Consider the following 27,975-nt stretch of genomic DNA (forward strand, 5'->3'; position numbering starts at 1 on the left):
CCATTATTTGTAATCTGTGTTAAAATACAAACAGACATTGATCCATGGGAGATGATTTTGTCAATTATTATGAGAAACATTCAAAACCATTTGTTTTTCTTTAAAAGCAAAAACGACACTATAAATGGCGTTTTGAATGTGTAAATGTAGCCTAATGTCAAACTCTGGGCTTGAAAAGGTAGTCAGGGCGGCTATACCCACTTCTTCTACAGTCAATGATATAAATTTATAACCTCATAAATACTAATATATGGGTTTTTGACACTTTGCTAATGTCACAAAACAATTCAAACCAGAATCATATCTTTTATTTGGCAATCTTAAATTGCTCCAAAAATCATATGTGGGGATAAAATCTTATGTATTTTTGGGTCTTAAGTGTTTTATAGGTTTGGAGCCTGTGTTATATAACCATTATACTGTTGCTTTAAACCCGATGACATCTTAACAGTTATGGTTCCCTTTGTTCCATTATCATAATCTTTAGTATAATAATAATCAAAAAGAAAAGAAACATGACAAAATGCAAGCTCACTCCAGTCCACGAGGCAGTTCAATAATCAAGAATGTCTTTGGTCTCAACACAGGCACAGTGTAAGAGTCCTGGCTTAATGTGGTGTCTCTGTTTAAGGCTGAAACGCGGATATTCGAGGTGGAGGTAGAGGTGGAGGTGGAGGTGGAGGTGGAGGTGGAGGTGCGGTGTGACACATAGGAATGCTGTGCTCTGTGTAGGCAGGTGGGAGATCCTCAAATTTAAATGCCAGCTGGAAAACAGAAAACAACACAATGTTGAACATTCAATAGCAGGACATTAAGAATGAGGAGGATGTTACTAATTATTTTTGCAATAAATTGAAAATTCATCAAAGTCAGGCTTATAAAGTTTTTGGATTTTGTTTTGACCTCATTATATGAAGGTGGGGGCCCACTGTATCCAGCAGTGCTGTATCTTGGTGGTGTTTGGACCTCCTGGCTGTATCGAGGTACCCTGAAGTGGTCTTCACTGTTCTGCCTCGACATGTTTCCAGGGAAGGGAATGAAATATATAGAATGAGGACGGCCATCCTGCTCACTACGTCTCAACGCCTCTGCCTCTATCTGCTGCTCCCTTATGCGGCTGCATGCCCTACAGAAGGTGGTGCAGAACAGGATGGAGAGCCCGAAGCCTAGGAAGCCAAGGAATATCCTTGAAGAGAAAGAAAAGGAGTAGAATGAGAAAGATGGACATGGGTGCAAAACAGAGGAAGAATGATTTTAGGGTGAAGAGTAGATGAGGGTGAAAGAAAACAAAAGGACATGTACATTAAGTGTAATTTAAAAGTACAATTCAGAAGAACGTTTTCTACAAAATGAAACAGAGAGCAAGTAAATTAAGCCTTTTGTAAAAAAAGAAAAAATTCTTAATAGATTACATGTAAAATGCTATAAAATGTCTCTTAGCTAATTTCAGCATCCATTGGAGAATATGATGCATCAGTGCTGTTTTCACAACATCAGACGTACATCTATTATCTTTTATTTACCCGATTGAAGTGAATCTTAGAGGTGGTCAACTTTAACTTCAATAACTGACAACATTGGTCCTCCCCATTTCATCATCTTTACTGTACATTTTATGGCTGTTAACATTAGACTGATCAGTCTATTATCATAGTCAGCTGTTACTGCTAATGCTACTCCACGATACACATACTTTTACCATTATTACTGACATTATGTGTATTTATCAGTTATTTATTGTTGCTCTGCTTGTCTCTCTCCTTCTCCTTTTTGTGCCTCTTTAAAGGAAGTTTTTCTTGCCACTGTAAATTTGCTAAATGTTGCTTAGTGCTGTAGAGATGATGGATTAATGTTGGGTCTTCTTAAAAAATATTACAAAGAGTAAGGCCTTTTTTCTGCTGCGCTCTTAACTTTGCTTTTTGCTCTTGTCTTGAGATAACAAAGCAGGAGAAACAGGAGAGGATTTGTTTATTATTATTTTTTTATCAGAGAACACTATTACACAGAAACAGGACAAAATCAGCAAAGAGACAAGAGGTACTCCTTTGTCCAGTGAAGGTGCTTAAATCAATGCAGACTGAAAGTTTGCTTTAAAGAGGATATATTATACCCATTTCCACCTTTTCAAAAAAGTACCCTGTGGTCTCCATGAACCATCTGTGCTGTGCACATTTTGTTTTGGTGTGTGTCTCTTTAAATGCAATGAGCATTGAGGTAGACATCACTCCTTCACTAGCAAGAATAAAAATGACGGACCTGCACAAAAGTTTTCCTCTCAGCTCAGGGTAGAGTCTATGGGTGGAGAACACAGGGGAGGGGATTTTTTTCCTTTTTTTTTTTTTTTTTTACCAGGATCCCACTGTGATATCACAAGGACTATAAAAAGGTGAAATGGAGCACTTTTCTCTGGGTTGTAAGACTTATGCAGACCATAAACAAAGGACTGTGATGGATTAAGCTGGGCTCTTGTAATATGGTATTTTGCCTGCTTTTTGTACTCTTTGTAATGTTAACAGATAAAGAGTAAGTTCCTCTAACTGCTCTTGTAAAGTGTCTCGAGATAACACCTGTTATGAATCGACGCTATAGAAATAAAGATTGATAAATAAAATAAAGATTGATTTATTTCACATTTTGTGGGTTGGTTGACACTCAGGTTACCAAATACTGTATATTTTAAAAAATATTGTAGAAGTGGATTTTTTCAGCCATATCAGTGGCACAGCTTGAGGCAGAACTTAAAACGTAAATGCTGTGAGACAACTCAATGTCAATGTCAACAAAAAAAAGAGTTGAATAAAACCCCAAAACATAGAAATGAAAAACAAGCCTCTTACTCTAGAATGGGGATGTAGTGTAATGACATCCTCAAACTATGAAGACAAAGCCTTTGTGGATCCAAATGAAGATGTAGTCAGAGACACAGTTCAAACCTGAAGGAGGAAACACACATTGAATATGTTTGTTGCTGTTCATCACATGGTTTATCATCTAACAGAAGATTTGACCTCTTTATAGACTTTGCCACTCTTGCCTAATGACGACTACGTCACAGGCGGCTGATTGATGCTCTCTGAATCTCTCTGACTTCCCCCTGATAAACATACTTTGAACTTAAAACCCATAAATGTTTTTTTTTTTTAAAGACAGCAAAGTCCAAGATTATTTTATTACCTTACTGTACTTACAAAAGCACTTATCAAGCAGGAAAAAAGTTTTCCAGTAACCTCATATATGGTTTTAAAGTCATTTAGCACTACTGCACTGGCCACACTTTAATGATCACATTTATCCACTGTGAGTGGACACCTATCAGTTAATCATCAGTTACTCTAGTGTGAAGTCATAGTGTATTAGGTAAAAGGCCTCGATACTGAAGCCTAACACAGTAAAAGAACCATTGATAAAAAACACAGAATTGCCTTAACAAATACATTAACATAAAGCTGGAAAGAAGCATTTTTGTTGTGTTTGTAGCGTTTGTTTATTTTTTTGATAGGACATTAACAAAAAAAACACTTTTATATGTAATTCAAAAGCACATAGGTTAAAGCCTACAGAAAAACACATTGTGAAATAATAAATAAAAACTGCTCAATTGAAAAAATGTTTGAAAAAGCCTCAACTGAACAAACTGAGATGAATACTCAGCAGGTTCTCCTCACGTAGCGTTAACCTACAGGTCGACCAAATCACTGCTGACAACTGTTTGATCCAAGGTGATAGATTTGCTGAAAAAAGCAATCGAACAGATCCACATTTTAAGTATCACTGTTCACCTAACTCTCATCAAGGATTACTTATTGCTCAATGATCTTGAATATATATTTATTGGGACTTGAAATGCCAGACATATTTCTAGCAAGTCCACCATTATCCTATCATTAATTGCTGAATATATTATGAGTTAAAAGTGAGCAAAACCATGGCATACAAAAATCACATGAGAAGTGAGGTCAAAATTCACAACACGAGTGAGCACATTGGACCATGGGGCCGATTGTGTAAATACTGACTAAACAAACAAAGTTTCCGAGCTCCAAGTATGTTTTATGTCATGTACTTCAAAATACATCCAATTCAGACACCGAAGTAAAAAAAATAAAACTTTTTGTTTCTTACCTTTAGTCTCTCCTCAGGTCTTTGAACTGAGAGGGAAATCTCACAGGAGCAGAGTGCAGTTTCTGTTGTGGGTGTGCTGATGAGAAGGAGGTTGGTTTCTTTCTCTTTATGTGTGTACAAGCATGGCAGTGAGTGCAAAGCCCAGCATTCACATCAGCCCCTGCAACACCTTCAAAAATTGAAATATATTATATATATGAAGAGTGTGTGTAAGTTTGTGCTATCTTAACAAAATACTACATGTATGAATAAATGGTGAAATACATTTGAGTGTGTGTGTGTGTGTGTCTGTGTGTTTTATCAGCTTGAACATGGTGTGTTTTATTAGTATGTGCTAAAGGTCCACCACAAGCATTTATGGCCAAGTTACAAGACTTAAAGTGACAGCTACCTCTCTCTTCAAAGGGCTTCAGCTGGGAGGTAACCATAGGAATAAAAGCCGCAGAGGAAAAGCAGTGAAATAAATGTTTACGTTTTAAAAGATTAAACTGTGAACAAATCTAAACTAATCTGGATGATTTGGAGAGTAAAAGCAGTCAAGAACACCCTTTGCTTAAGGTCCATCAGTGTTGACAAAAGAACAGAGCTGGGACTGGTGCTTTCCCGCATGTCATTCTTCACTCTCTCTCCCCTTTTCCTATTCTATCCACTGTCCTATCAAAAAAAAGGCATAATGTTCAAAAAATAATCTTAAAAAAAAAAGATGTATGGAGAGGCCATGAGCCAATTACTGGTAAAACTGTGAGATGAAATAGCATTAGTCAAAGCTAGATTTGTGGAATTATAACAAAAAATATTCTCACATTTATTTGATTAGTCATAGTATCATATGAAGCCTACATTTAATGATATTAGATTTAAAATGATACTATTTTAAATCAAGTTGGTCCACACACATCAGGCAGACATTCTGTAAAAAACAACTTCTTCAAACTCAAGCAGATTAGCCCTGATGACACCACTGACACCATGAAAGGTTATTTTAAAAGAACTTAAGAGTTCATAAGAACACACAAGTTCACCGTCAGTGCGTGTGGGTGCTGATTCCTCAAATCAGATGAAAATACTCCAGGACAGCACTCCAATAACTTAAATGTCTTCTTCTATTGCTACAGAGAAGCCCTCTCTCTGTGGCCTCAAGTGAAAAACAAGTGAAATCTCGATTTGCAGAAAGTTTGTTAACGTTGCATTTACTTATGTGGAATTGCACTCCTCTTGTAACATAACAATTTACCAAATGGTTAAGTTTAACCATAAACCGAGCAAGCCTGTGCGTCTGTGTTTGATCAAAGAGAAGCACCTATAGGTAAGCAAAATTGGGAAATCCATAATCCAGTGTGACCTGCCGAACAGAAGAAAAGGTGCAAAAGTAACATTGATATACTCTAAATTCAAGGATTATCAATAAAAAATTACAAATACACATGAACATCAAGTCCAAACTCCTGAATTGGTGCAGTTTTTAATTCATGAAAAATGTATTTTCAATACACAATAACACTGGATGTAAAACTCCATCCAATAACGTCTTATTCATAGTGCACTTGCTTTTGTCATCTTTAAGAAAATCAAGAAATTCCACCAAGAAGGAGCAGTAGTCTCAGAATTCATTCTTACATTAACAATAACAAACTAAAGCAAACAGCTCAAAACAGTGTAGTATAAGCTCTTACAGGCTTTTTACCAAAGAATGGCAGAAGACCTGCTGTTGGTTTTCTATCTAAAGAGGGAAACACTTTTTTTTAACGTTGTTTAGATTTTAATTTGTGAGATGGAGTGGTCTGGTACCAAAAGATTTGCTGAAAATTAAAAGTTAGTTGAACAATGTTCATGTTGCTCTCTGCAGTGACAAAGCAGCACAAAGGAAAAGGACATCTACAAAAAGAGACATTCACAAAAGGAACTTTTCATTTAAATGTGTACATCCTTGAGGAAAAAACAAAAAAAACAAAAACAAACTTAACAAACAGACACCCCTCATCCTTAGGGCTCATGACCATTGTAGAGTACCTTCATTAGAAAACTAAAATCCAATAATAACCTTTATAGAAACTTTGTTTTTATAACATATCAGAGAGGAACAAGCCTTTGCCTTGAGGGTACTCTTTCAGGAAATGTATAACTACTTAGATCCCTTGAACCTGAGAAAAAGTCTCAAGTAAGTATTACATGTTGACTCAGTCAGGTCAGTTTAGGTTAAGGTTTTTAATAACACACAATGGGGAGTGTGAATGGATGTGATTGGGTATGTGTCCATTTACCAGGATTCCAATGGTTTATGTTTTCCAATTATCTTTATAAAACCAGAAAACACCAGCATTTAAACACTGCACATACTGTACTGTACACCAGCCACTCTGGAAAACCAGAGTGGCTGGTGTTATAGTCGAAGATAAATCATTTTTGTCCACATATTTTAAGTCATCAGTTTTTTTTTGATTCAAGTCTAAATTCAAGAGATACTCAAATTCTGCCAACAAGCTTCCAAATATCATTTGGTTTGTGTCTTTAGCGAACACAACTGTCCAATTCAGACTTCTCTGTTCCACTTATGACTATAAATCTTCATGCTTGACCCTGTGGCCGCGTTTGTCCAGCCAGGCCTGCAGTAAGGGGACGTTGGTATCCATCCAGCGAATATTATCCTCGATGGTCTCATAGGCCTGCCGGATACATCTCATTTCTGAGCCAGCCTCCTCAGAAAGGGAGCCAAAGAAGCTTCTCACCTGAACAAACACAGTTTTGTTAGCTTTAAAAACATATCCAATATTTGATATGACATCCAAAAATAAGCCTTATAAAAAAAAGGGTGACTGATGTCACAATTTTAGTTTCACTAATCAAAAGGGGACAAAGTCAGGGGTCATGTCTATTAGCTTCACTTGCACTGGTTCGCAAAAGCTGTGTAATTATTTTCCAAATTAGACCCTTAGTTTGGCTTACCTCATCTAACATCTCCCTGGTGGAGTACTGGTTTGTCACCCCAGTCACAAGATATGAGATGGTGCTGGAGCCCAGGTCAAATCTGTGCAATCAAAGTAAACAGAGACACAATACACAAAGTGAAACACACACACCAACATGTTGTACTAAAGAAACATTAGAGCGATAAAGACATTTTTTGAGTTTTCAGTCATGGCTATTTAACTAGCTCCCCATGATACTTCTGCAAATACGGAGTATTTTTTTGCTCACACATAGTTGCATAGTACAGGTTAAATTAGACAGGAATATAATTGATGTGCTTTAAAGGGCTGACTGACTTCTTGATCATTGTGTGCCAGTTTGCTTTAAGGAAGTCCCAGCCCAGTTGGTAGCCATGAGGGTTCCTGCTGACAGAGACGATCACATCTGGGAGGTCCTGTGTTTTCATCACGTCACCTTGGAGGCTCTGCTCCATCATCCTGCAGACAGGAAACATAAGAAAAAGTATAGCAGAGCAGAATGCAGGAAGAAAGAGGCAAAGAAAAAGTCCATGTAAAAAAATAAAAAAATCGAGGGACAGAGACTTGAGAGGAGCTGAGATGGATGACAGAGAGACGAGGGAAACTACAGCACAAGTACCCACCACTTGAGCTTGTCCTTCAGGGGACTGAACGCCATGGCAGACTTCAGACGGCTCTTAACAGAATTTTGCATCGAACTGCGGTACTTCTCAAAGAGGAAGTCCCATCCCTCTGGTGTTCGAACTCCAACCATAAACACTGCCATAGTGACGTCAACAGGGAGGCTAAAAAAAAAAAAGGAAAATCAAGACAGGATTACTCTCTTCATACAACTATCACTGCATCAGAAAAGCAAAGACTGCGGTGTTCACACTCCTGACCTCATTTTGCCGTCAGACTCCTTCCACTGGTCAAAGAGCTGGCTGGCTTTCTTAACACAGGGAGCGTAGTTCCTGACACAGCCAAACAACAACAGGTAACTCCTCTGCATCCGCTCTGACACTGATCCAGAGTCAGTCCACTCCTGACGATCAATCAGTCCGCTGAACAAATCCACAATGTAGCCCTGAGAAATCCCCAGCAGACATGTTATCGATCCGAGCTGTACAACGTGTTTTTACAATCAGTTCACTGTTAAAGACATTCATAAAGTCAAAGTTGAATTCTCATTTTAAATTAAACCTGAAGTTTGGATTTAAGTAATAGAGAAAACGTATAATCTTACAGGCCATAATAAAGACATTGTGACATTTATGACTGCAGTTTTTATTGTTGAGCTGCTTTTCTCTCTTTTACATCATTTAAAATACTTGGTTTCTAACTATGGGTTAGAGTGAACAACATGAAGAAATGACTTAAAGCTCCTGCGAGGCGTGATGCTGACGCTTCTTTATGAGCTTCAAAAACAAACAAAACTGTCAGAATTAGGATTAATGGTTTCCTCTCCCGTTGTTTTTAAACGCATGAAAACTCTGCTGAGGAGAAGGGAGCGAGAAAAAAATATATACCAGCACGGCTGAAACAATACGATTTTCACATGGTAATACACTTGACTGATTCAATGAATACAAATAAAAAACTACTGACAGAAGACAGGACAAAGTGTAACTTCCTCACAGGAGCTTTAACAACACGTTAACTTAATGTGTCATGACTTTGGACACTACACAGGCAATATAGTCAATATAGCAGATTTTTTTAAAGTTTCAATCTTACGAGATCCATCCTTAAAACATAAATGCATGTGTAGCCCCTTTTCGACCGGAGGAACTATCCCCCAGAACTCTGGTCTTTTTTAAAGGAACTACGTGTGTTTCGACCAAATTTACCCGCGTACGGGTAAAAAAAATCTACCCTGATAAAAGACCCTACAAGCGGTTATGTACTTTCTGAAGGTCTAGGGACTTTTGGGGCGGGACCAGCAGCGCCTGCAGGACTGAAAGTCTGATTGGCCAGACTCTCGAAGCGTAGTAACGTCTGATTGGCCGTGGCAAAAGATAGCACAAGCGCCATGTTTAAAGAGTGCAGCTAATAATGTCTTTACTAACCTTCATCTGGTTCTCCAGAGCAGCCATGTCTCTCTTCTCCATGAGTTTGTAGAGAGGAACGAGTTCTCCAAAGCCCTGAGTCACAGCCATGATCTCAGTCTCTCTGGACAGATACAGAGACAGCTCAAGAGCTGTGTCCAGCCTCACCTTCCCGATACTGCAACACACACAACAGAACACTATGCTGAGGTCTGGTCAGATGAGGGGACCTAAGCCAATGTTTTATAAGAAAAACTTTGACCACAGAGTTGGTATTTGGACAGTTCTTCTAGTGGGAATGGTCACTGTGACAGACTTTAATCCCAGCAAATCAGATTCCTTCCCTAAAATGATCAAAAGCAAACAGAGCAGGACAGACCTGACCAGCTGGAAGACATTGTGGATGAGGCTTGCTCGGTCGTTGCTGCTCAGTGCTGTGTGGTTGTGTTGCAGCACTTTGATGATGGAGTTCCATCCTTGGCCTGTGTAATGGACCATGTAGTATCCGCTCATGTCCACATTGAACTTCACCCAATCCACCTCCTCGGGCAGATACAGGACATCTGTGTGGAGGAAGAGCAAAGACTTTAAAGTGAAGAGACGTGCGGGAATAGAGGATACAAATTTAAGAATCGGTCATATCACACTGAGCGAGACACTCACCAGTCTTCTTCTTAAGCAGGAAGCGGTGGATAGAGCTGGAGGCACTGGTCATGTAGGTCAGAGGGATCTGCCAGAGGAATCTATGCAAAGCAAAGAATAATGAATGAATGAGTTGACTTAATTTCCCCTTGGGGAAATTCTTTCCTAAAGCCCCTCTTACTGTCCAAACAGATAAGTTTCTGCCAAAGAACATACACGCACAAAACACAGAATATAACAGAGTAAGACAAGACAAGAGTCGAGACTTCCACTGTGGCCTGTTTCAGCGAGGCCTTCTGTTCAGGGACGCTATGACAGCGGGGATCAGGCTCCTCCCAAGGCGAACCTTTCTCCACATCATTGCTCTGTGCCTCCGCCCTGAGGGAAGTGGGTCGAGGTGAGTGTGTTCAGTGTGTGTGTGTGATGTCCTGTGCTGTTCAGATTGTAATGCATGTGATGGCCGTGTTATTGAGTTCCTTGAGGTTTGGTGTGGGGAGACCTTCTATTCTGGCAGCTGTAGTAGTGATGTGTAAGTTGAGCTTTGTTTTTTTACAGCCAACATATTAAACATGTTAAAATCAAAAACATTTAACTAGAAAGAGTAAACTTGATCATTAAACATTCAATTAGACATGATAACTAAGAGAACAATAGTAGTAACGTTATGAGGATAGTCTTAAATTTAATAAAAAAACAACAAAGTTTGCAACAATACTGTTGTTAATTCAATGACAAGTAAGTTGTCTATTATGCTAATGTAGGCTTTGTTAGCTTAATTCTGTTTTGCAGGGAAGGTTAACATCAGAGGACAAGCCTGTACTATAACGAAGCATTTTTTTTATTTTTGAAAATTAAACGAGTTTATTAATAATTCAGTAGAACAATTAAGGACTTTAGATTATTTTGAAGTTATAACTTTACCAGATTTCACCCTTCGAAACAGCATTTAGCATATGAACTTGATTCTTGTAACTGTGCTACTCTAACCTGACATATTCATCTATGTATTTCTAAATGACTCTTGTACTTTGTCTTAAAGCTACAACAGCATGTGCAGTGTTTGATTTGGTTTTTTTTTTCTCAGTCACAGCCAGGTGATGGGACAAAGAAACAGCTGATGACCTCAAGTTCATGGAAGAAAAACAAACAGTGACTCAGACATTTTACCCTTCAGTGAGGGAGGGATCATCTGTCTTCAGGTAACGCTCCTGACTGAGCCTGACCTCCCGACCTCTGACCTCCACGGTGACCAGTGGGAAACCTTCCTGCAGTGTCCATGTGTCCATGATGGCTCTGACATCCAGCTCGTCACCAGAGAACCATTTCTGCTTTTGATACATAATAAAGGATTCAGCATCACAAATACATACAAATAAGGCATATTATGCCAAGAATATTAGATTTTTTTTTTTAAGCAAGAATTAATAAACTAAAAACTGTTTTTCTGGTAGAAACAATAAAAATGACATGTAAAGTTTCACAATGTTTGAACACAACAGTAGTATATGACAGATGGTCCAGGCTCTGCTAGCTGAGTTGATGTGCTTTGTTGAACCTGGATGAACACTTACAGAGGATCCAGACACCTGGTCACGTTTGGAGCAGAATTCTTTGTGTTTCTTTCCTCCTTCTTCCAGATCATCGGAGTTGCAGATCTGGTGGAGAATAAAAAATAAAATTAAAAAAACATGCCACAAAAAAATCAAGCACAAACACCACTGGTAGACACATGTAGCACACACTTGTCAACACAGTCTTGAACACAAATGCTTTATCCTAACTGTCTCACTCATCTTTCAGGTTTGAAAACTTGGGAAAAACATTTTTTCCCCAAAAAATTTTTTTGTTTTTTTTAAACTGCAAAACAAGTAACAACCTACTCTTCTTTTAGCAAAAATATTGTACGGCATAAATGAACGTAAAAACGTATTTTTCTTTATTCACATTCGAGATGGTTTTCGGGGAAATTGCTATACCTGGTGTCTTCCTATCAACTCACACATTCTGGGTCACTAGATTTGATATTAACTCCAAATTTTAAGCTCATCTTCTCACCTCAGAGGGACTTTCTCAAGAAAATGGATCAGTGTTTAAATGTGTAGTGAAATTCAACAGGACATGCACTGAAGACACTGGACTTTAAAAGGGACTAAGTACTGTATCTTTAGTGTAACTTTAATGTAGGCAATCCCTGTTGTGTTATCAGTTCTCCATCACACAACACTCACATCAGTCAGGCTCTCCCACAGGTGGCTGTTGACGGTGTTTTGGTAGCTGTAGCGCTTCAGGTATCTGATGATGCCAATCTCAAAAGCATCAGGAGTCAGGAAGTCCCGCAGCATATTCAGAATACATGCTCCCTGACAAAACAGACACAAGGAATCACTCTATTTATAGAGCACCTTTAGAAAAACAATGTTTACAAAGTGCTTAGAAAGACAAAGCAAAAACAAGAACTAAGGACAACAGCACAATAAACGTCAGGTCAAATACAGAGACATCTACAAAATAATATAAATACAAATCACAGGAATAAGAAAAATACAACAATAGGTGTCAAAAGGCAGATCAAGTAATACAATTAAAGGCAATTTAAAGATGAATTACTTGCTTCTGTTTTTAAATGTTTTGTTTGGAATTTACATGCAAGATTGACTTTAGGAAGAACTCAATAAATAAAACGACTCCCGAATCAAGTTAGCAAAGTTGATATAGCTGGTCTTGTTGTGGCACTGAATTGAATTTATTTTTACTGATAGGGAAAGTGTAGCCAACCGATGTGTTGCACAGAGAGTTTATAGATGTTTGTCATTGTACACTCCTGCCCCTTGTTGGTTCTTTAAATACACAGTGTAATTATTAAGGCTGACCTTGTCATATGACACATCATCAAACATCTCTTGGATCTGTGTGGGGTTTTCCACGTGGGTAGAGACTGGGTGGGAGGAGCTGAGGGAGTCTACTTCCATGGCCTCAAAACATTTCCCCAAGAAGAAGTCATCCTGAAAGAGAGAATACGTTCACACATGTTTCAGGTTCTTTTTTGTTACCCTCTAAAAACTCCCCTAAATGTAACCTAAAGAGACAGATATGGAGGTAGAGTATGATGAAAAGGTTAAAAGTCAGCCCTCACCACTTGCAGCTCTGGGTAGGTGATGTCAAGAGAAATAAACTCCATAAACTTTGCGAAGCCCTCGTTGAGCCACAGGTCGTTCCACCACTCCATCGTCACCAGGTTCCCAAACCACTGGACAGGGAGGAAGACATGTAAGAAGAGTTTCATTTCATCAGGTTCAAGAAGTTACAGTACATGGTGTTTAAACTGCTCTCATAATGAACGATAACGTTTATAACCAGAAAACTTGTAAAAAAACTAAAAGGATGCAGACGAGCTACCTGGTGGGCGAGCTCATGAGCGATCACTTTGGTGATTGCCAGTTTGTCTGAAGCGGACGACCTGTTAGGGTCAAAGAGGAGGCCCGTCTCCCTGTAGGTGGTCAGACCCCAGTTCTCCATCGCACCGGACTGAAAGTCAGGGATAGCAGCCAGGTCTGCAGGGAACAGCAAGCAAATACATACAACAAAACATGTCATATTTTCCCTCACCAGCTGGAAAAAAATATAACTGCGTCTATTTTTTTTAGGAATGTCTCCAACAGTTTTACAGGTTTACCGTTTCATTGGACATTGTCACTGTTGAAAACCTCAATTCAAGTTTATATTACAAGTTATTTACATATACACAATAGGCTCTTCAGTTTAAGGTGTGTGTATGTGTTGGTGAAGTTATTTTAAAGTGTTTTTGGCTGGTAATATTTAACAAGCACATCCCAAAAAGGGGAAAGCTTTGGGTCCATGACAGTAAAAACATAATCCACACTGAGAAATGACAACACAAGTTTGATTTACACCTAAATACTGATCATTATGTATTTCCACTGACCCTGTTTGGGAAGAGGGTAAGGAATATCAAAATAGTCATCGTAAAAGTCCAATAGCTTCACGGCAGCATCCAGAGCAAAGGCTGTTTGGTCGATCTTCTCAGCTACAGCGTAGACGGAGATCTGACAGAAACCAAAGTAAAGAGCAAAGTGAAGACCAAAAAACTGTTAAAAACAACGAGACACAGATTTATGACTGTGTAGCGTCAAGTAAAAGAAGTCCTTCTCACCTTGACACCGTGCTGGGTGGTTTTGCTCACAGACAGGAAGTCAGACACAATGTAGGCCACCAGGTAAGTGCTCATTTGAACGGTGGTGTCAAAGTGATCCTCAAGCAAACCACCAGGCAAATCCACTGTCTTCACCTGAGAACCACCGGAGAAAACAGAGGGATGTTGAGGGAAAGTCGGAAGGTCAAGTAAAGAAAAAGTACAATAAATGAATTCCCTTTTAAAAATGTCATGCTCCTCTCATGTCATGTAAGAACGGTTAACGGCCAAGATGGAGGAAGGCATTTAATTCTTATTATTTTTTTGGCATTCTTGTGTACCTTGGGCATGTTGGATACAGCTATGTGGCGTGGCTCTCGTATAATCCTTATGGTGAAGTTGGCTTTGAAGGCGGGCTCATCGAAACAAGGGAAAGCTCCACGAGCAAAGGTGGCTTCAAACTGTGTGGACGCCAGAACCCTAAATGTGTGAACGAGAATTAAAAACATTTATAATTATGTCATGAAGTACATTTACAGCTGCTTTACAAACTTACCATTTATAAAAATGTGTTTCAGCTGCACATTAACCATCAACACATGACATGTGTTTGACATTACAAACGGTCTTTGTGCTGTGTCTCTTAAAATGAACCTGATGGGGCGCAGATGGCCTAGAGGTCAAGTCACACCCCATGTATAGAGGCGAAAGTCCTTCACACGGACGTCCCAGGTTCAAGTCTGACCTGTAGTTGTCATTCCCCACTCTCTCTCCCCTGTTACTCTATCCACTGTCATATCGAACTGAGGCAAGAAGCCCCCCAAAACTTGCGTAGTTGACCCAGGAAAGCTGTGTTCTCCTGCTAATGGACATGTGCCATCAATGCGTACATACACCAGGATGCATGTGAGCAGCAGTGAACTCCTTTTAACACCCCTTCCTTTCTGTAATGAAGTATTTTATTTAACTGCAGAAATTCACAAGTTCAGAGATCAGATCAGTTTGACAGCGTTTGAGAATCACTGTAAGACTACAAAGCTCATTTAAACCTGGGACATCAGGTGCCATATTCTTATACAAAAACAGCACAATCACATTCGCCTTATCTTGTAATAGCCAACAACAAATCTGCTCCTAATTAACTGATAAACATGATGCTTCATGTGGCTGCTTTTAAGAAACACAGAATGGTATGTCATTAATGCCCTTACCGATCCTCCCCGCTGCTGGTGCGGTAGCTGCCCTTGTAGAAACCATGGAAACTGTCGGACAAGTTTGCAGCAAACTGCAGCTGAACTTCATACCTCCTCCCTCTGGTCAGTACAGAGTCTGACAGCAAGGCGAGCTGGTGGAAAGGAGGATACTCCAACACCTGCAAAGGCCTCACGCCTTCGGGTGCAAGGAGCAGCACGTTGGATATTTGCATCTGCTTGGCATGGAGCACGATAGTACTGGTGTCTTCATGCACATTCAGCTGGATTCGAACAATGCCTGTGAAGTCAAGAGTGGTGAGGTTGGGGTGGATAGTGAGGTCATAGTGGAGGGGGGAGACGGTTTTAGGGAGTCTCATGTGGTCCCAGGGGAAGGGCTGTCCGTTGGTTGCCAGTGGGGCATCCTTGGCTTGGTTTTGATTTGGTAACTGTGCACCAGATGAGGGGGGAAAGAGAAGGAAGAGCTGCAGCAGGAGAGGAGTCACAAACATGGTGATGAAGAAAGCAGGAGGTCCTCTCACCTGTAAAACAAAAAAATACAAAAAACAACTTCATGTTTAAATACCATTTTAATTATTGTACGTTTTCTAAATTTTCGACAATAGGTTTTATCTTTATGGAGCTGGTATTGAGACAATATTTCGCAAAATAGTCGACGTCTAAGTCTCAAATACTCAATCCTCGATTCCTCTTTTTTTAGTCAAAAACTCACTGATCACTGACAAACAAGCAACCTGTAGTTGTCATTCCCCCCTCTCTCTCCCCTGTTACTCTATCCACTGTCATATCGAACTGAGGCAAGAAGCCCCCCAAAACTTGCGTAGTTGATCCAGGAAAGCTGTGTTCTCCTGCTAATGGACATGTGCCATCAATGCGTACATACACCAGGATGCATGTGAGCAGCAGTGAACTCCTTTTAACACCCCTTCCTTTCTGTAATGAAGTATTTTATTTAACTGCAGAAACACGTTTTAACACAACGACAACACAGCTCGAAGTGCAACACTTTCGATATCACACGAACTTCCATTCATTTCAGCTCAGGAATACGTAATAGAAGATCATGTTATTTCACCAAGCAAATGCGTTATTGTTTTACCATCTTTCTTACCAATGCTCGATGGAAAGTTGAGTGTGCAACATGATAAACTTACCTACTGTGATCTCTGAACGGCACACAACGTTTTATTAAAAAGTGAAAGTGAAACACAGGAGGCAAGAGATGCATGCTGGGAGTGAGGCTACCACAAGAACCGTCAACACATATCACTTCAAGTCGTTTCATTTGTCATTGATACTTACAGCTGTGTGGAAAATAATTGTTCAACATCAGATGTTTTGGAAATTTCAGGACGTGCTTCATGGCAGCTTTCAGAAACATCCGAAAAAACATAAATTATAAACGAAAATGAGTCCGACGCCAGTATATTTTCCATTGGTACATTAATAGGGATCTCCATTAGTGGTGACAAAGGGATATTAAGAAAAAAATCGATCGTGTTAAACTAGGAAATAGACCTAACAGGAAGTTCCGTGTTGCAGTGGAATGCGATGACATGTGTCACCGCTAGAGGGCACTATTTCTATAAAATACAACATTTTGTGTCTCTCCAATGATAAAAGATTCAATTTTTTTATTTGTCACATGTTCATATAAATGCGCAGTTTAGAATCGTCACGATGTTTCTAAATCAATTAAGAATATCCTTTGTTTTGTTTGTTTTGATTCCTGGCCCTCCTCGTTGTGGCTGTTTGTCATTTGTTTTCCTTTTTACATTGCTCCAGTTTTGTTGTCTGCTCTTTTAATTTATTTGTTTTTAATCCCCTCTAGTCCTGACTCACGTTTTTAATGTACTTGTTCTGTATATTTAGCTATTGTTGCTCATCCTTTTAAGAGTTTGTTTTGTCATTTTGTGTATGTTGAAATTTTCAATAAAGTTGGAGTTAAAAAAAAAGAAGAAAATTAAGAATATCCTGGAAAAAAAACAGGAAGGAAAGTCAAAGTGCAAAGATTTGTTTGCTGTTAACAAAAGTCAGACAATATCAGTTTTCATTCTTTCAAGGCAATGTTTCACACATTAAAAAGGAAACTATTACAAAAGACTTTGCATTTTATCCTTAAAAAAGACCATGTTTCAAATGAAAGCTTTTTTTTTAATTGTTTATTTTTATTTCTTCTACGTTTATTTTGTTTTGGAATTATTGTCACATTCTAGAGACAAAGTATAAAATGTAGTCCAAAAATATAGTAGCAAAATCACAGAGAATGAGCGCTGACATTGAAAATACATTGACAGCCTCCCTCAAAATCATACAAACAGGGACAAAGTCCACCCCATCTACAAAAATTAATTAGTAAACTTCCAAGTGACTTTCTCTATTTGTCCTGGGAGCTGCAGCTTTACTTTTACAGCCAGTATTTCAGAATCTCTCACATAAGTAACACCAGTATAAGTGGAGGATCCTCCCTGTCAGGGGCAACTTCAAGTGACAGGGAAAGGTGGCCGAATTTTTCAGCAGAGTTTAATACCACAGAAGAGAATGTTGAAGCAGGTGTTGATTGGGATTGTGTGTGGAGCGGTCATATTCACTGTGGGGATTCTTATTGGAAACTATGGTATCGTAAAGAGCTCTGCACCATCCTGGGTAAAAGATGTAGTAAAGGATGTGGATGAGAGTTTTATCGAGATGTTCCTGTCTGAGGTGGACAACATTCAGATTCAGGAGAACCTCCGGTGAGTTTATGAACGACTAAAATTGGGTTTTGTTTGGCACTTATTATTTTATGAGGTTGTCATTTTTGTTCAAAGGATTTAACATACTGTATGTGAGAGAAGAGCGTCTAAACAGGACATTTTAGAGAGAGTCCGTCTATATCCATCGTAACATATTTGTGATTTTCTTAAAAACAAACAAGACCATTGAAGTGTGTGGGTTTTATAACCCTACTTTGGTAACTTGTTTTAGGTCTAAGCCAGTAAAATATTAGAAACATATCTGCATCAAACTTGTACCAATCATCCTATACAGGGAGCTGACCAAAGTGCCCCACATGGCCACCACAGCTGGAGACGAGCAGACTGTGCAGTACATGCTGAAAAGATGGCAGGACCCCAAAACAGGTTTAGATGATGCCTGGAGAGAGGAATACAAGGTGTACCTGTCATTTCCTAACCAGAAGAACCCAAACAAGGTCACTGTAGGTGAGTTACACCTTGATTCTTTATTATCTTTTTATGACATGACAGAAGGTTGTCAGAGATCATCATCCCCCAAATGAAATACCCACAACTAAGTGCAATATATTTATCCAGCACATGTCACTTTTCAACCATTTGTGTATTTCATTGCATAGTGTATCATTGCATTATTTATCCCTATTCTTATTTGTAAATTTGGTTTTATTATTTTGTATATTTTTGATATTAGGCATATAGAGGCTTGCTCCAGTAGTATTTCGTTGTACTTGAACATTGACAATAAAGGTATCTTATCTTATCTGTTTAAAAGCTGCAGTTAAAGTGATATGACTATCCCAGTAGGTTGAAGTCCTCAGCTCATTTAAAAAGTGTTACATTTTGACCACATTTTTATCACGTTTCTTCAAAACCCACTTTTTTCAGTCAGTTATTTTTCAATCCAGTTTATGAAGCAAACTGTAACTAATCTTTCTTTACAATTGTCAAAGATGGTTGTTGGATGTTTTTGTGCAATTATTGACCTTTCACTGATGCACAAGCAGAATTGTGACTAGATGTTTGATTTCAGTGAACCCATCTGAAACTGTGCTGCACACCATCAGAGAAAAAGAGAAGAGTTACACCCCAGACCAAGATGATCCTGAGGTGGTTCAGCCATATGCAGCATACTCCCCTGCTGGTAATGTAAAGGTAAAAAAAACCCTCAATACAGATCTTAAACACTCTCTAAATATCTCTTCAAGATGCCTAAACCATTCCCTGCATGGGTCTTTAGTGGATTTGTTATAGTCTTTTTTTTATAGGAACAAGCAGAATAATTGTTTGGACAGAAATAAGTTGACAATCTTTGTTCTACAATCCAAACTTACAATTTACTTCAACGGGTGGAGCTAACTGTATACTGCCCTGTTTTGATTCAAGTCTTTTTTTTTGTCTAAAGGTAATGTATTTTTATTATGCATAATTTATTGTACTTTAAGTAGTGATTTTATTCCTTAGTAGATTTTTTTGGTATATGTAAATGTCTATATGTCCCATTTTCTTTTACGTATCTCACACTGCTCCGGGCTGGAAGAAAAGCATTTCATCTTCTTTTCCTCATGTGTGCAGATATATTAAGAAAATGACAAATACACAGAATTATTAATCTTGAATGCCATTAAATTAAATATCCGTACAGAAGCGAGAACACAGTCAAACCTTTAGTCTTTTATTATACATGGATGGATAGATTTAAGGAGAAGCCTTTTTATGGGAGCACCACTCTAAAGAAGCATACTAACTGGAAAGTCAGTCAGTGACACTAAAAATCACATGATTGTCATATCTCTGTGTCATACTGCAGCTTATCTGACACAACTTTTGACCCTGTCTTACAGGGGCAGAGAAACGTCATGTCTCTGTTAATTGTTGAAGTCTCTGTGTTTGATTGTCTGTGTTTGATGCACATATCATTATAGTGTGTCCTGGGCATCTTAAGGTCCTAGCAGGGAAATTAAAAAAATTATGCGATGTATTGTCCCCGTAAGGGATTTTGTGTATTGTTAACCTTTCTTCTGCAATTATGTTGCACAAAAACACCCCATGTATTCTGTGGAAAACTTCATTATTACCTTCATTGTCCCTTAATCACTGATTACTTTTTCTGCTGGTTTCAGGGGAAATTGGTGTATGCCAACCAGGGGAAACTAAGTGACTACCAGGAGCTGAATAAGACACTGGACCTCAGGGGAACCATCGCTATCACCAGATATGGTGGAGCAGGAAGAGCTGCTAAGGTGTCTTTGTTATTGATTCTTCGTTAATTATAAAAATGTTAAATTTGAAAAAGAGATTCAAATTGTATAATTGTTTTAATCGATAATTCTCTGTGTGCACAAAACAGCAAATGGCCTGAAAAGGATTGCTGTGTGATTATTTGCTACCTATTATTGTATTAAGGGGTTTTTTTTAATTGGAAGACTTTCTGTCAAAAACAAATATTGAAAGGCATAATGTGTGAATTAAAAAGGTTCTGAAGAGGAGACGTTAACATAAAAAAGTCTTTTGTGTCTCTTCCAGGCCATCAATGCAGCACCCTTTGGTGTGGTTGGTGTGCTCGTTTACACAGACCCTCTGGACATCAATGATGGTCTCATGTCTGATATAAATGAGACTTATCCGCACTCCTGGTATCTGCCGCCCTCTGGTGTGGAGAGAGGTTCCTTTAACACTCACTATGGAGACTTACTCACACCCTACCTGGCAGCTAAAGGTCAGCGGTAAAATGTGTAATTATAGTTGACAAAGTGCACGTCATAAAGTTACAAATATACAAATGAAATGTATGTGATTTATGTCTGTTACTTTGTTCAATTGTGCTGCTGACTGTCTTTGTTGGGGCACTCTTGTAAAGAGGTGTGTCCTGGTTAGATATACTTTGAAATAAATATATACTACAAAGTCTTATATTTTTAAAATGTTATTTCTTATTTCAGAGGATACCTACAGAATTCCAGTTAAGGACATTACAGGGCTTCCTCCTATTCCAATTCAACCAATCGGATTTGAGGATGCCTTCATACTTATGTGGTTTGTGAACAAACAAATCTGCTTGTTGAATTGATTTGGCCTAAAATTGTTGTTTAAGAATTCACTCGTACATGTTTTTCTAGTGAGCTTGGTGGAGAAGCAGCACCCATGACATGGCAGGGAGGATTCAACTGTACATACAACTTTGGAGGTCCAGGGTTCAGAAATACATCACATTTTAATGCCAGGTAGGAAAGTACAAGACAAGTGTATTCATTAGATGAATTCTCATCCTAACTAGTAAGATCTTTTTTTGAACATTAACGGTTCCAGTTCTATGACCCTCTTTTCAAATGAGATGAGATCGCACAAATGCACGAACGACACTCCCCAGGTAAAGAGAAAGACTCATAAATGAATTGTTTTGTTCGAGTCCCAAAAGATATAAGTGAGGATTCAGAAAAGTTTTCTAATTCTATGTCATTGAAAATATACTTAAGTTATATGCTGCACTGACGTTACATTTACAGTAAATGTCCTATTGGACCACATGCATATTTACTTTTCTAACCTTCTTCAGATATAACAAAATAAAGTTTTAGCTGTTCAACATTTTTTTTGTTTCCTATATTTTATTAATAACTTTTTATCTTATTTCAATGGTGTAGCCTTGCTCCAAAAAAAATGTATATGTAATTTTATTTGAATAAATTAAACATATTATTTACTGTTTATCTTCCATTGCGGTAATCTTCAGAATTTTTACATCTTGAGTGTAAAATTAAAAAATGTCTGAATACCTCCTGATAGAGATAAAGCAATAATATTGCACTTTGAAGTCTACATGTCTCTCTGTCTTGTTGCTTCTGAAGATTAATTTCTGTTCCAGTGATGTGAAACTGGATATCTTCAACTATGGAGAACTGAAGAACTCCTCCAATGTGATGGGCATTATCAGAGGGAGTGTAGAGCCAGGTGAGACACAGAGTCCAAATCTGCCCTCAGATTTCAGCAGTTTTTTTCAGGTTTTGATTGCTTTGTGGCTCTCTGTATTTGTGCTCAGACAGGTATGTGATCTATGGGAACCACAGGGACAGTTGGGTTCATGGTGCCATCGACCCCAGCAGCGGGACGTCAGTCATGTTGGAATTGACAAGAGTGCTGGGCCAGATGGTGAAGCAGGGTGAGGAGGACAGTCCTAGTTAGTGAATTATTTAGTTAATTGCGCTGGATTTAGAGTTAATTTCTGTTTATCTCTCTGTGGCAGGAAAATGGAGGCCTCGCAGGTCTATTATCTTTGGAAGCTGGGGAGCGGAGGAGTTTGGCCTTATTGGGTCTGCAGAATACACAGAGGTGATTGCAATGAATCTACAAGACAAGATGTGTTTGTAAAATATGAAACATGTCATTCTTAGCTGATGGAAATTGAAATATTGAATCATGAGCAACAGAACACACACTTCTACTGTATTAAAATGCCGTTAACAAACACATTTTATATAAGAAATAGATAGGCTTCAAATAGATTTTTAATTTTTAAGTAGTTCTCATAAACTTCAAGTGAAAAACATATTTTCTCTTTTTTTCCTCAGCAATACTTCACAAAACTGAGTGAACGCACCATTGCGTACATCAATGTTGATATAGCTGTCTTTGGTAAGAAGCTCTCCTTTTACCAATTGTCAAAAGTTTATAATAATGTCTCACATTTAGCCCAACAACACACTGAAAGTAACAGACATTCATCACAAAAATGTTAGATTAGCAAAACGTTGTGATCGAAAGATTGTGATGACTTTTCAACCACCAGGAGTTGGAGCTAAAAGTAATCCAATATGATTAATCTGTATTGACTATTTAGATACAATGCATGAAAGAACAGTCTGTTTGCATTATAATTACATGTTTGGCTGACTCATCTCAGGTGGAAGCTGTAGTTGGAGTAGTTGGAGCTGGAGTATTTACCTGTTTATTGTGTCACTCTAATCCCAAATAATCCTATTTCCTGTCCCTTTTAGCCAATGCAACACTCAGAGCCTCGGGGATGCCATCAGTGGAGAATGTCATCTTTAGAGCCGCGAAACAGGTGAACTCTTTTAAATAAAAAAACTTGTGTCTATTGAAATGGGTCTCTGCTGTGCTGTAACAAAAAATGTTGTCTTTAAACCATCCTGATACTGCCACATGAAACTATTTGTTCTCCAGGTCAGCGCACCTGGGAGTGTCTCCTCGTCTGTATACGACAACTGGATCAAGTATTCCAATCGGACAAACCAAGAAAACAAAGTCATTCCCAAGTAATAAACTACTATACTGTCCCCTTTTTTAATGCATCTTGGGAGATAATTGACCATGGTCTCTGGTACATCTCATTTGTTGTCAGCCTATTTTTGAGTATAGCTTTAGTATGGCTTTATGAATCTTATGTTTGTGCCTCTTTAAAAGAGCCAAGTAACAACAGAAACAGGCTGAACAACTTTTGCTGCTCTTCATAGAAGTAGAACGTGGACATTCTAGGACTTATCTTTTTCAGGATTACCATGTAGTTATCCTTTGTTTTTGGTGTTGATTTGCATTGTAGTGTATGCTTCCAAATGTAAAACTCATTGTTGTGATACTTCCAAAAAAAGACTCCCTTTATTTTCTTTCTTATTTGACAGGATGGGATACCTGACAGGAGCAGGGAGTGACTATGCTGCCTTTGTCCATTACCTGGGAATCACTTCCATAGATATGTCATACACATACGACAGGGTATGAAAGAAGTCTGCTGCCTTTCACTGTGATAGATATTTGTCTTCTGATTTCACAGGTCCTTTACCTGTAATTCACTTGAATGTTTACACCAAAGAATCAAGGATCAGCATGCTAATGAGGTAGCTGCAAATGCGGAAAATATCCTCAGTGGTCTTAAATGAAGCTTTGTTTGTTAATCCTTCTTCTGTAATTTTCATTTGGTCAAAGACATGCCCTTTGCAGTTTTGCTGCATTGCTTACTTTTGCATCATAGACCGTTTATAGGAATTGGACATAGTGACACACTCATGGCTATGTCAACATTTGTATTACATTATGGTGTTTCCATCTGCTTTTTTTTTATTTATTTTTTTACATATTTTGAAAACAGAAGTATAAACAAGGAAAGCAAAATTTGAAATTAGCAATTAGGACAATATACTCATTATGAGACTCTCTACTCAGGTATTAATATGAAAGAAAAGTTGCTTTTGTTTCCCATCTGGTAACAGATGGTCACATTTGAATCTAAGAAACTACTGTATGCTTGCTCCCTTTATGCAGTCAATGGTGTGAACATGTTTAAGTATAACTTATTTAATTAGTAATGTAACTCATATCATGATTGTATTTTATTCCTACAGAGTAAAACAAATGCTCGGATTTATCCTGCTTACCACACAGCATATGACACCTTCGACTATGCCTCAAAGTTCATTGATCCGGGTGAGAAATCTCTATCTATCTATCTATCTATCTATCTATCTATCTATCTATCTATCTATCTATCTATCTATCTATCTATCTATCTATCTGTCTGTCTGTCTGTCTGTCTGTCTGTCTGTCTGTCTGTCTGTCTGTCTGTCTGTCTGTCTGTCTGTCTGTCTGTCTGTCTGTCTGTCTGTCTGTCTGTCTGTCTGTCTGTCTGTCTATCTATCTGTCTGTCTGTCTGTCTGTCTGTCTGTCTGTCTGTCTGTCTGTCTGTCTGTCTGTCTGTCTGTCTGTCTGTCTGTCTGTCTATCTAGTTCTCATCGTACCACTTCTTTCTTTCAGGGTTTACCAGTCACCAGGCCGTTGCCAGGACGGCAGGAAACATCCTGATCCGACTGGCTGACAGCCTGGTATTACCCTTCATCTGCAGTGACTACTCTGAGGTCCTGAAGGCCTACCTCAATACAGCATTGAGTCTATATAAGACCCAACTGCAAGCTAAAAATATTAACATGGGTAAGCACAGGAAAGATATTTTCATAGTTTAAACACATGTGCATCCATTCTGGGTAAAGGCAGCTGGATAAATAACTTGACTTACTTCTATACTTAAAATGGTCGGACCGTACAACACCTGCATTGAACCATCCTTGTAACATGAACACCTTGAAGTGATGATGCTAAAAACATCTCCAGGCTGGACTAAAGAGCAATACAAACAACAGTAGAATGTTAGCAGTCAGACAAGAATTGATAGGTAAAAATGTTTATGTATGGCGGATTTGTTTCTTGTTTCAGAACCACTGCAACGTGCAGTGGAAAGCTTTACGAATGCAGCATCTCATTTGGATCAGGTGATTCAAACCTCTGACCTGGCAAATGAAACGTAAGAGCACAGACATGGCGTACCAACACATTGTAATGGCTTTTCTATGTGAACTAAATGCAATGAATAACCCTTGTCTTTCTTTATCTCTCTCATCCTCAGACCACTGAAAGTCAGAAGGATTAACGACCAGCTCATGCTGATGGACCGAGCTTTCTTGAACCCTCTTGCATTTCCAGATAAATATGCATACAGGTATGTCATGAAGCGTGCTAATGTATGCAGTTTGTTATGAAGACATGGCACTACAAGGAAAAAAGAGTGTTGAAAAGTTTTGCAGTTGTGCAACTGCTAATTTTAGCTGTTCTTTGACTTCTTCTCATGTCACCATGAGGTTGATCAATGCTATTTCTGAAAGGAATAGGGACCACCTTGGTATCACTATCCTTTAATTGTTACAGGCAATCATGTCCTAAACTGAGATTTATATCCAAAAAATGCTGAACGAAAGATTTCCCTATCAATCTCAGCTGTCGAAGATGCCTATCTCAAGAACTATGCTTGGTCATTGGTGTGGTAATATTGTGAAATTTTCGTATCTTGTCTTTTGTGGTAGGCCTTTATGGTGGCTATAGACCTACCATAAAGGCTAACATGATTATGATATTGATATTACTTGTTGTATTACTACAATAACAAAATCAGGTATTCCTGATCCTAGCTAATGTAATGTTAGCTAGGAGTTTATATCCTACCTGAAATTATTTTTGGATAATTTTCACTCTCCCAAAACTTGTCCCAAAATAATTTACATAAAGTCATAGTGATTCAAAAAGGGGATGATTCGACAGAGTCTCTATTTGCATTGCTTTAAAACCCAGGAGTAGGACATAAGGTTTGAGCTTTCCTCCATAGCGTGACATCAGAGTAAAATAGCCACTGTGTAAATGGCTTATAACAAAATATTTTCAGAAATGTTCTCTTTACCGAAAGATCTACTTTTTTTTATGAAAGACATTTTTATAGAAATATATGATGCTTCATGCTAACAGAAGGATGAATAAAGTGAGGGTTATATCGGCATTACAAAATTAGCATGAAATTGTTAGCATGTTATCCTGCTGGTACAAATGTTTTTTCAAGCACTGCTTTACTGAAGGACAGCCTCACAGAGCTGTAAGAACAGTCAAATATATAAGTGAACGATATAGATGATGTATTTTTGCTTGTAAAATTTCAGCCTATTTTTGATTAATCTATCTTTGTTTCCCATTTGATTCACAGGCATGTAATCTGGGCTTCAAGCAGTGCTGGAAAGCAAACCTTTCCTGGCCTTGCCGATGCTTTTGCCAAAGCTGAGTCATCAGGACAATCCAGAGACTGGGAAAAAGTGCACTACCACCTGTCAGTTCTGAGCCAGGCCATTGAGGGCGCCGCCAACACACTGGTGGATGTAATATAGTGGAGGACAAGGAGAGAAAAATGGGCTCAGGGATTATTTCTTATTGAAACACAGGGACTTCCAGCCCATGAGACCCAGTTAGTCAATGATGGGACTTTTATGGATGATTTTAAGTGAGAGGGATCAATGATTAAAGCTCCTCCACCAAACACTTTCATGAATGAAGTCTTCACACCGCCACTGTGTTTAAAAGCTACAACAAACATTTCTACTGACTCTTCTTTTAAATGTACATCTTTAATAAACAAATAACAGGCTTTTGATTCTTTCTTTGTCAAATCAGTAATCTCTCAAAATGAGTCACAATGAATAGGGAATTATGATGTGTAACTTTTTTATTGTGACATTTGTATGCGACTTTAAAGCCATTTCATCTGAAGGAAGCATTAAACAGTTGCAACCCTGAGCCGACCATCTGGGAATGAGGAAAGTAGACTCACAATGCAAAGCCTATGTAGAAAATTCTAAATTGACAGTTTGCTTTCCAGAAGTCCTATATTGAGGCCATCCGTTGGTAAAGTTGTTCAATTTAATGGCATACAAAATAAGAAGTTTAAGTCAGAAAGACTGTTGCAACGACAGTTAAATAAAGTAAACAATACTTCAATATGTGAGTTATCTAAGCAACATGAGATGATTACCAGAGCTACAAAAATACTTAATCATCACTACCCTGCAGATGAAAAAAAAAGTTTATATTTGATAATCCAAGGTAGTTTTTCTTTAATCAACCATGTGATCTAATGGGCCTTAAATGCAGTCTGTTGCACCCTGCTGTCAGGTCTGGATAATGCTTACTGCTGCCACCAGGGGTCAGAAAATGCTTTGAGACAGTCTAATGGCCAGTTTCAACAAACTCAGTCTTTCTGGAAAGATGATCAATTTCCCAGATCCACGTCAGGATAATGCCTCGGATAATTCAGTTCTGCCTTTAAATAGAATTGTGCAATGAACACGTTAGAGAGGGTTGGAAAGAAAGAGGCAGCAGGAAAATGTGTACCCGGTTTACTTTAGTTTACTATTTCGTGGACAGTCAGTCCCCTTTTACAATAAAATGAGCAGTTTTAGCCTTTGAGGCTAATTTCCAGCTGTATTCCACGGCCAGCTGAAAATCAGCAACTGTAATGCATCAGCTCTCCTTCCTGTTTGGGCACTGGTGTAGATACAGGACTGCTGTTTCTATCCTGGTTAAAGTCTATTGAGTCTGTCAAACCCAGACGAGCTGCTGCAGAAGTCGAACTCGGTGTGTAAATGAATAACAGTCTGTGTGTGGGTTTGTGGATGAGATGGGTGAATGGGTTCATCTATTTTTTTTACTTTTCTTGCTTAAAAAGGATATGCTCCTGGCTATTCTTAAATAGCGTAAACTGATATAGATATGACGTGAGATTTGTGTGGATTGGAAGATTTGAGAATCGAATAAGGCAACAAA

At 38.5% G+C, this 27,975-nt stretch overlaps 3 protein-coding genes across 5 annotated transcripts; 1 reads left to right on the plus strand and 2 right to left on the minus strand.

Annotated features, from left to right (window-relative positions):
* Positions 1-626: 626 nt before the first annotated feature.
* LOC306819787 (uncharacterized protein) lies at positions 627-4,224 on the minus strand (the record flags this gene model as incomplete). Its single annotated transcript, XM_079337339.1, has 4 exons — positions 4,123-4,224; positions 2,838-2,933; positions 904-1,186; positions 627-764 (listed from the first exon to the last, which is right to left on the minus strand). Exons 2-4 carry the CDS (start codon positions 2,864-2,866, stop codon positions 627-629), a joined length of 450 nt encoding a protein of 149 aa, XP_079193465.1. The 5' UTR covers positions 2,867-2,933; positions 4,123-4,224.
* A 1,343-nt stretch (positions 4,225-5,567) lies between these two features.
* erap1b (endoplasmic reticulum aminopeptidase 1b) lies at positions 5,568-16,660 on the minus strand. 3 transcript variants are annotated; one of them, XM_079341290.1, is made up of 19 exons: positions 16,400-16,660; positions 15,098-15,618; positions 14,228-14,366; positions 13,908-14,042; positions 13,680-13,800; positions 13,133-13,287; positions 12,870-12,983; positions 12,607-12,738; positions 11,965-12,096; positions 11,308-11,391; positions 10,904-11,061; positions 9,758-9,837; positions 9,474-9,657; positions 9,116-9,272; positions 7,949-8,133; positions 7,691-7,852; positions 7,386-7,526; positions 7,066-7,147; positions 5,568-6,848 (listed from the first exon to the last, which is right to left on the minus strand). In XM_079341290.1, exons 2-19 carry the CDS (start codon positions 15,586-15,588, stop codon positions 6,678-6,680), a joined length of 2,823 nt encoding a protein of 940 aa, XP_079197416.1. In that variant the 5' UTR covers positions 15,589-15,618; positions 16,400-16,660; the 3' UTR covers positions 5,568-6,677. The 3 variants fall into 3 exon arrangements, with proteins under 3 accessions (XP_079197416.1, XP_079197414.1, XP_079197415.1); XM_079341288.1 differs by having other exon boundaries at positions 10,904-11,064; XM_079341289.1 differs by lacking the exon at positions 16,400-16,660 and adding an exon at positions 16,252-16,326 and having other exon boundaries at positions 10,904-11,064.
* Positions 16,661-17,531: 871 nt separating this feature from the next.
* Positions 17,532-26,715, plus strand: naaladl1 (N-acetylated alpha-linked acidic dipeptidase like 1). The gene is made up of 19 exons (XM_079368758.1): positions 17,532-17,832; positions 18,128-18,300; positions 18,866-18,987; positions 19,956-20,075; positions 20,359-20,551; positions 20,775-20,868; positions 20,952-21,056; positions 21,698-21,783; positions 21,872-21,991; positions 22,076-22,161; positions 22,401-22,464; positions 22,827-22,894; positions 23,014-23,105; positions 23,469-23,562; positions 24,189-24,270; positions 24,598-24,771; positions 25,054-25,141; positions 25,244-25,336; positions 26,366-26,715. The coding sequence occupies exons 1-19, from the start codon at positions 17,639-17,641 to the stop codon at positions 26,541-26,543; spliced, it is 2,226 nt and encodes a 741-aa protein (XP_079224884.1). The 5' UTR covers positions 17,532-17,638; the 3' UTR covers positions 26,544-26,715.
* The last annotated feature ends 1,260 nt before the right edge of the window (positions 26,716-27,975 follow it).

This window comes from Symphodus melops (assembly GCF_947650265.1).
Source record: "Symphodus melops genome assembly, chromosome: 1".
Taxonomy (NCBI): domain Eukaryota; kingdom Metazoa; phylum Chordata; class Actinopteri; order Labriformes; family Labridae; genus Symphodus; species Symphodus melops.

What these genes read in the sequence shown, in the direction of transcription:
- erap1b (XM_079341288.1), bottom strand. Translation starts at nt 15,588, where the DNA reads ATGTTTGTGACTCCTCTCCTGCTGCAGCTCTTCCTTCTCTTTCCCCCC. An exon ending in ACCAGGTGTCTGGATCCTCT is followed by an intron (nt 11,065 to 11,307) that starts GTAAGTGTTCAT and finishes ATGTATCAAAAG; the next exon opens with CAGAAATGGTTCTCTGGTGA. An exon ending in CCAGGGAGATGTTAGATGAG is followed by an intron (nt 6,849 to 7,065) that starts GTAAGCCAAACT and finishes GTGTTTGTTCAG; the next exon opens with GTGAGAAGCTTCTTTGGCTC.
- naaladl1 (XM_079368758.1), top strand. Translation starts at nt 17,639, where the DNA reads ATGTTGAAGCAGGTGTTGATTGGGATTGTGTGTGGAGCGGTCATATTC. An exon ending in GAAAACAAAGTCATTCCCAA is followed by an intron (nt 23,106 to 23,468) that starts GTAATAAACTAC and finishes CTTATTTGACAG; the next exon opens with GATGGGATACCTGACAGGAG. An exon ending in CTCAAAGTTCATTGATCCGG is followed by an intron (nt 24,271 to 24,597) that starts GTGAGAAATCTC and finishes TCTTTCTTTCAG; the next exon opens with GGTTTACCAGTCACCAGGCC.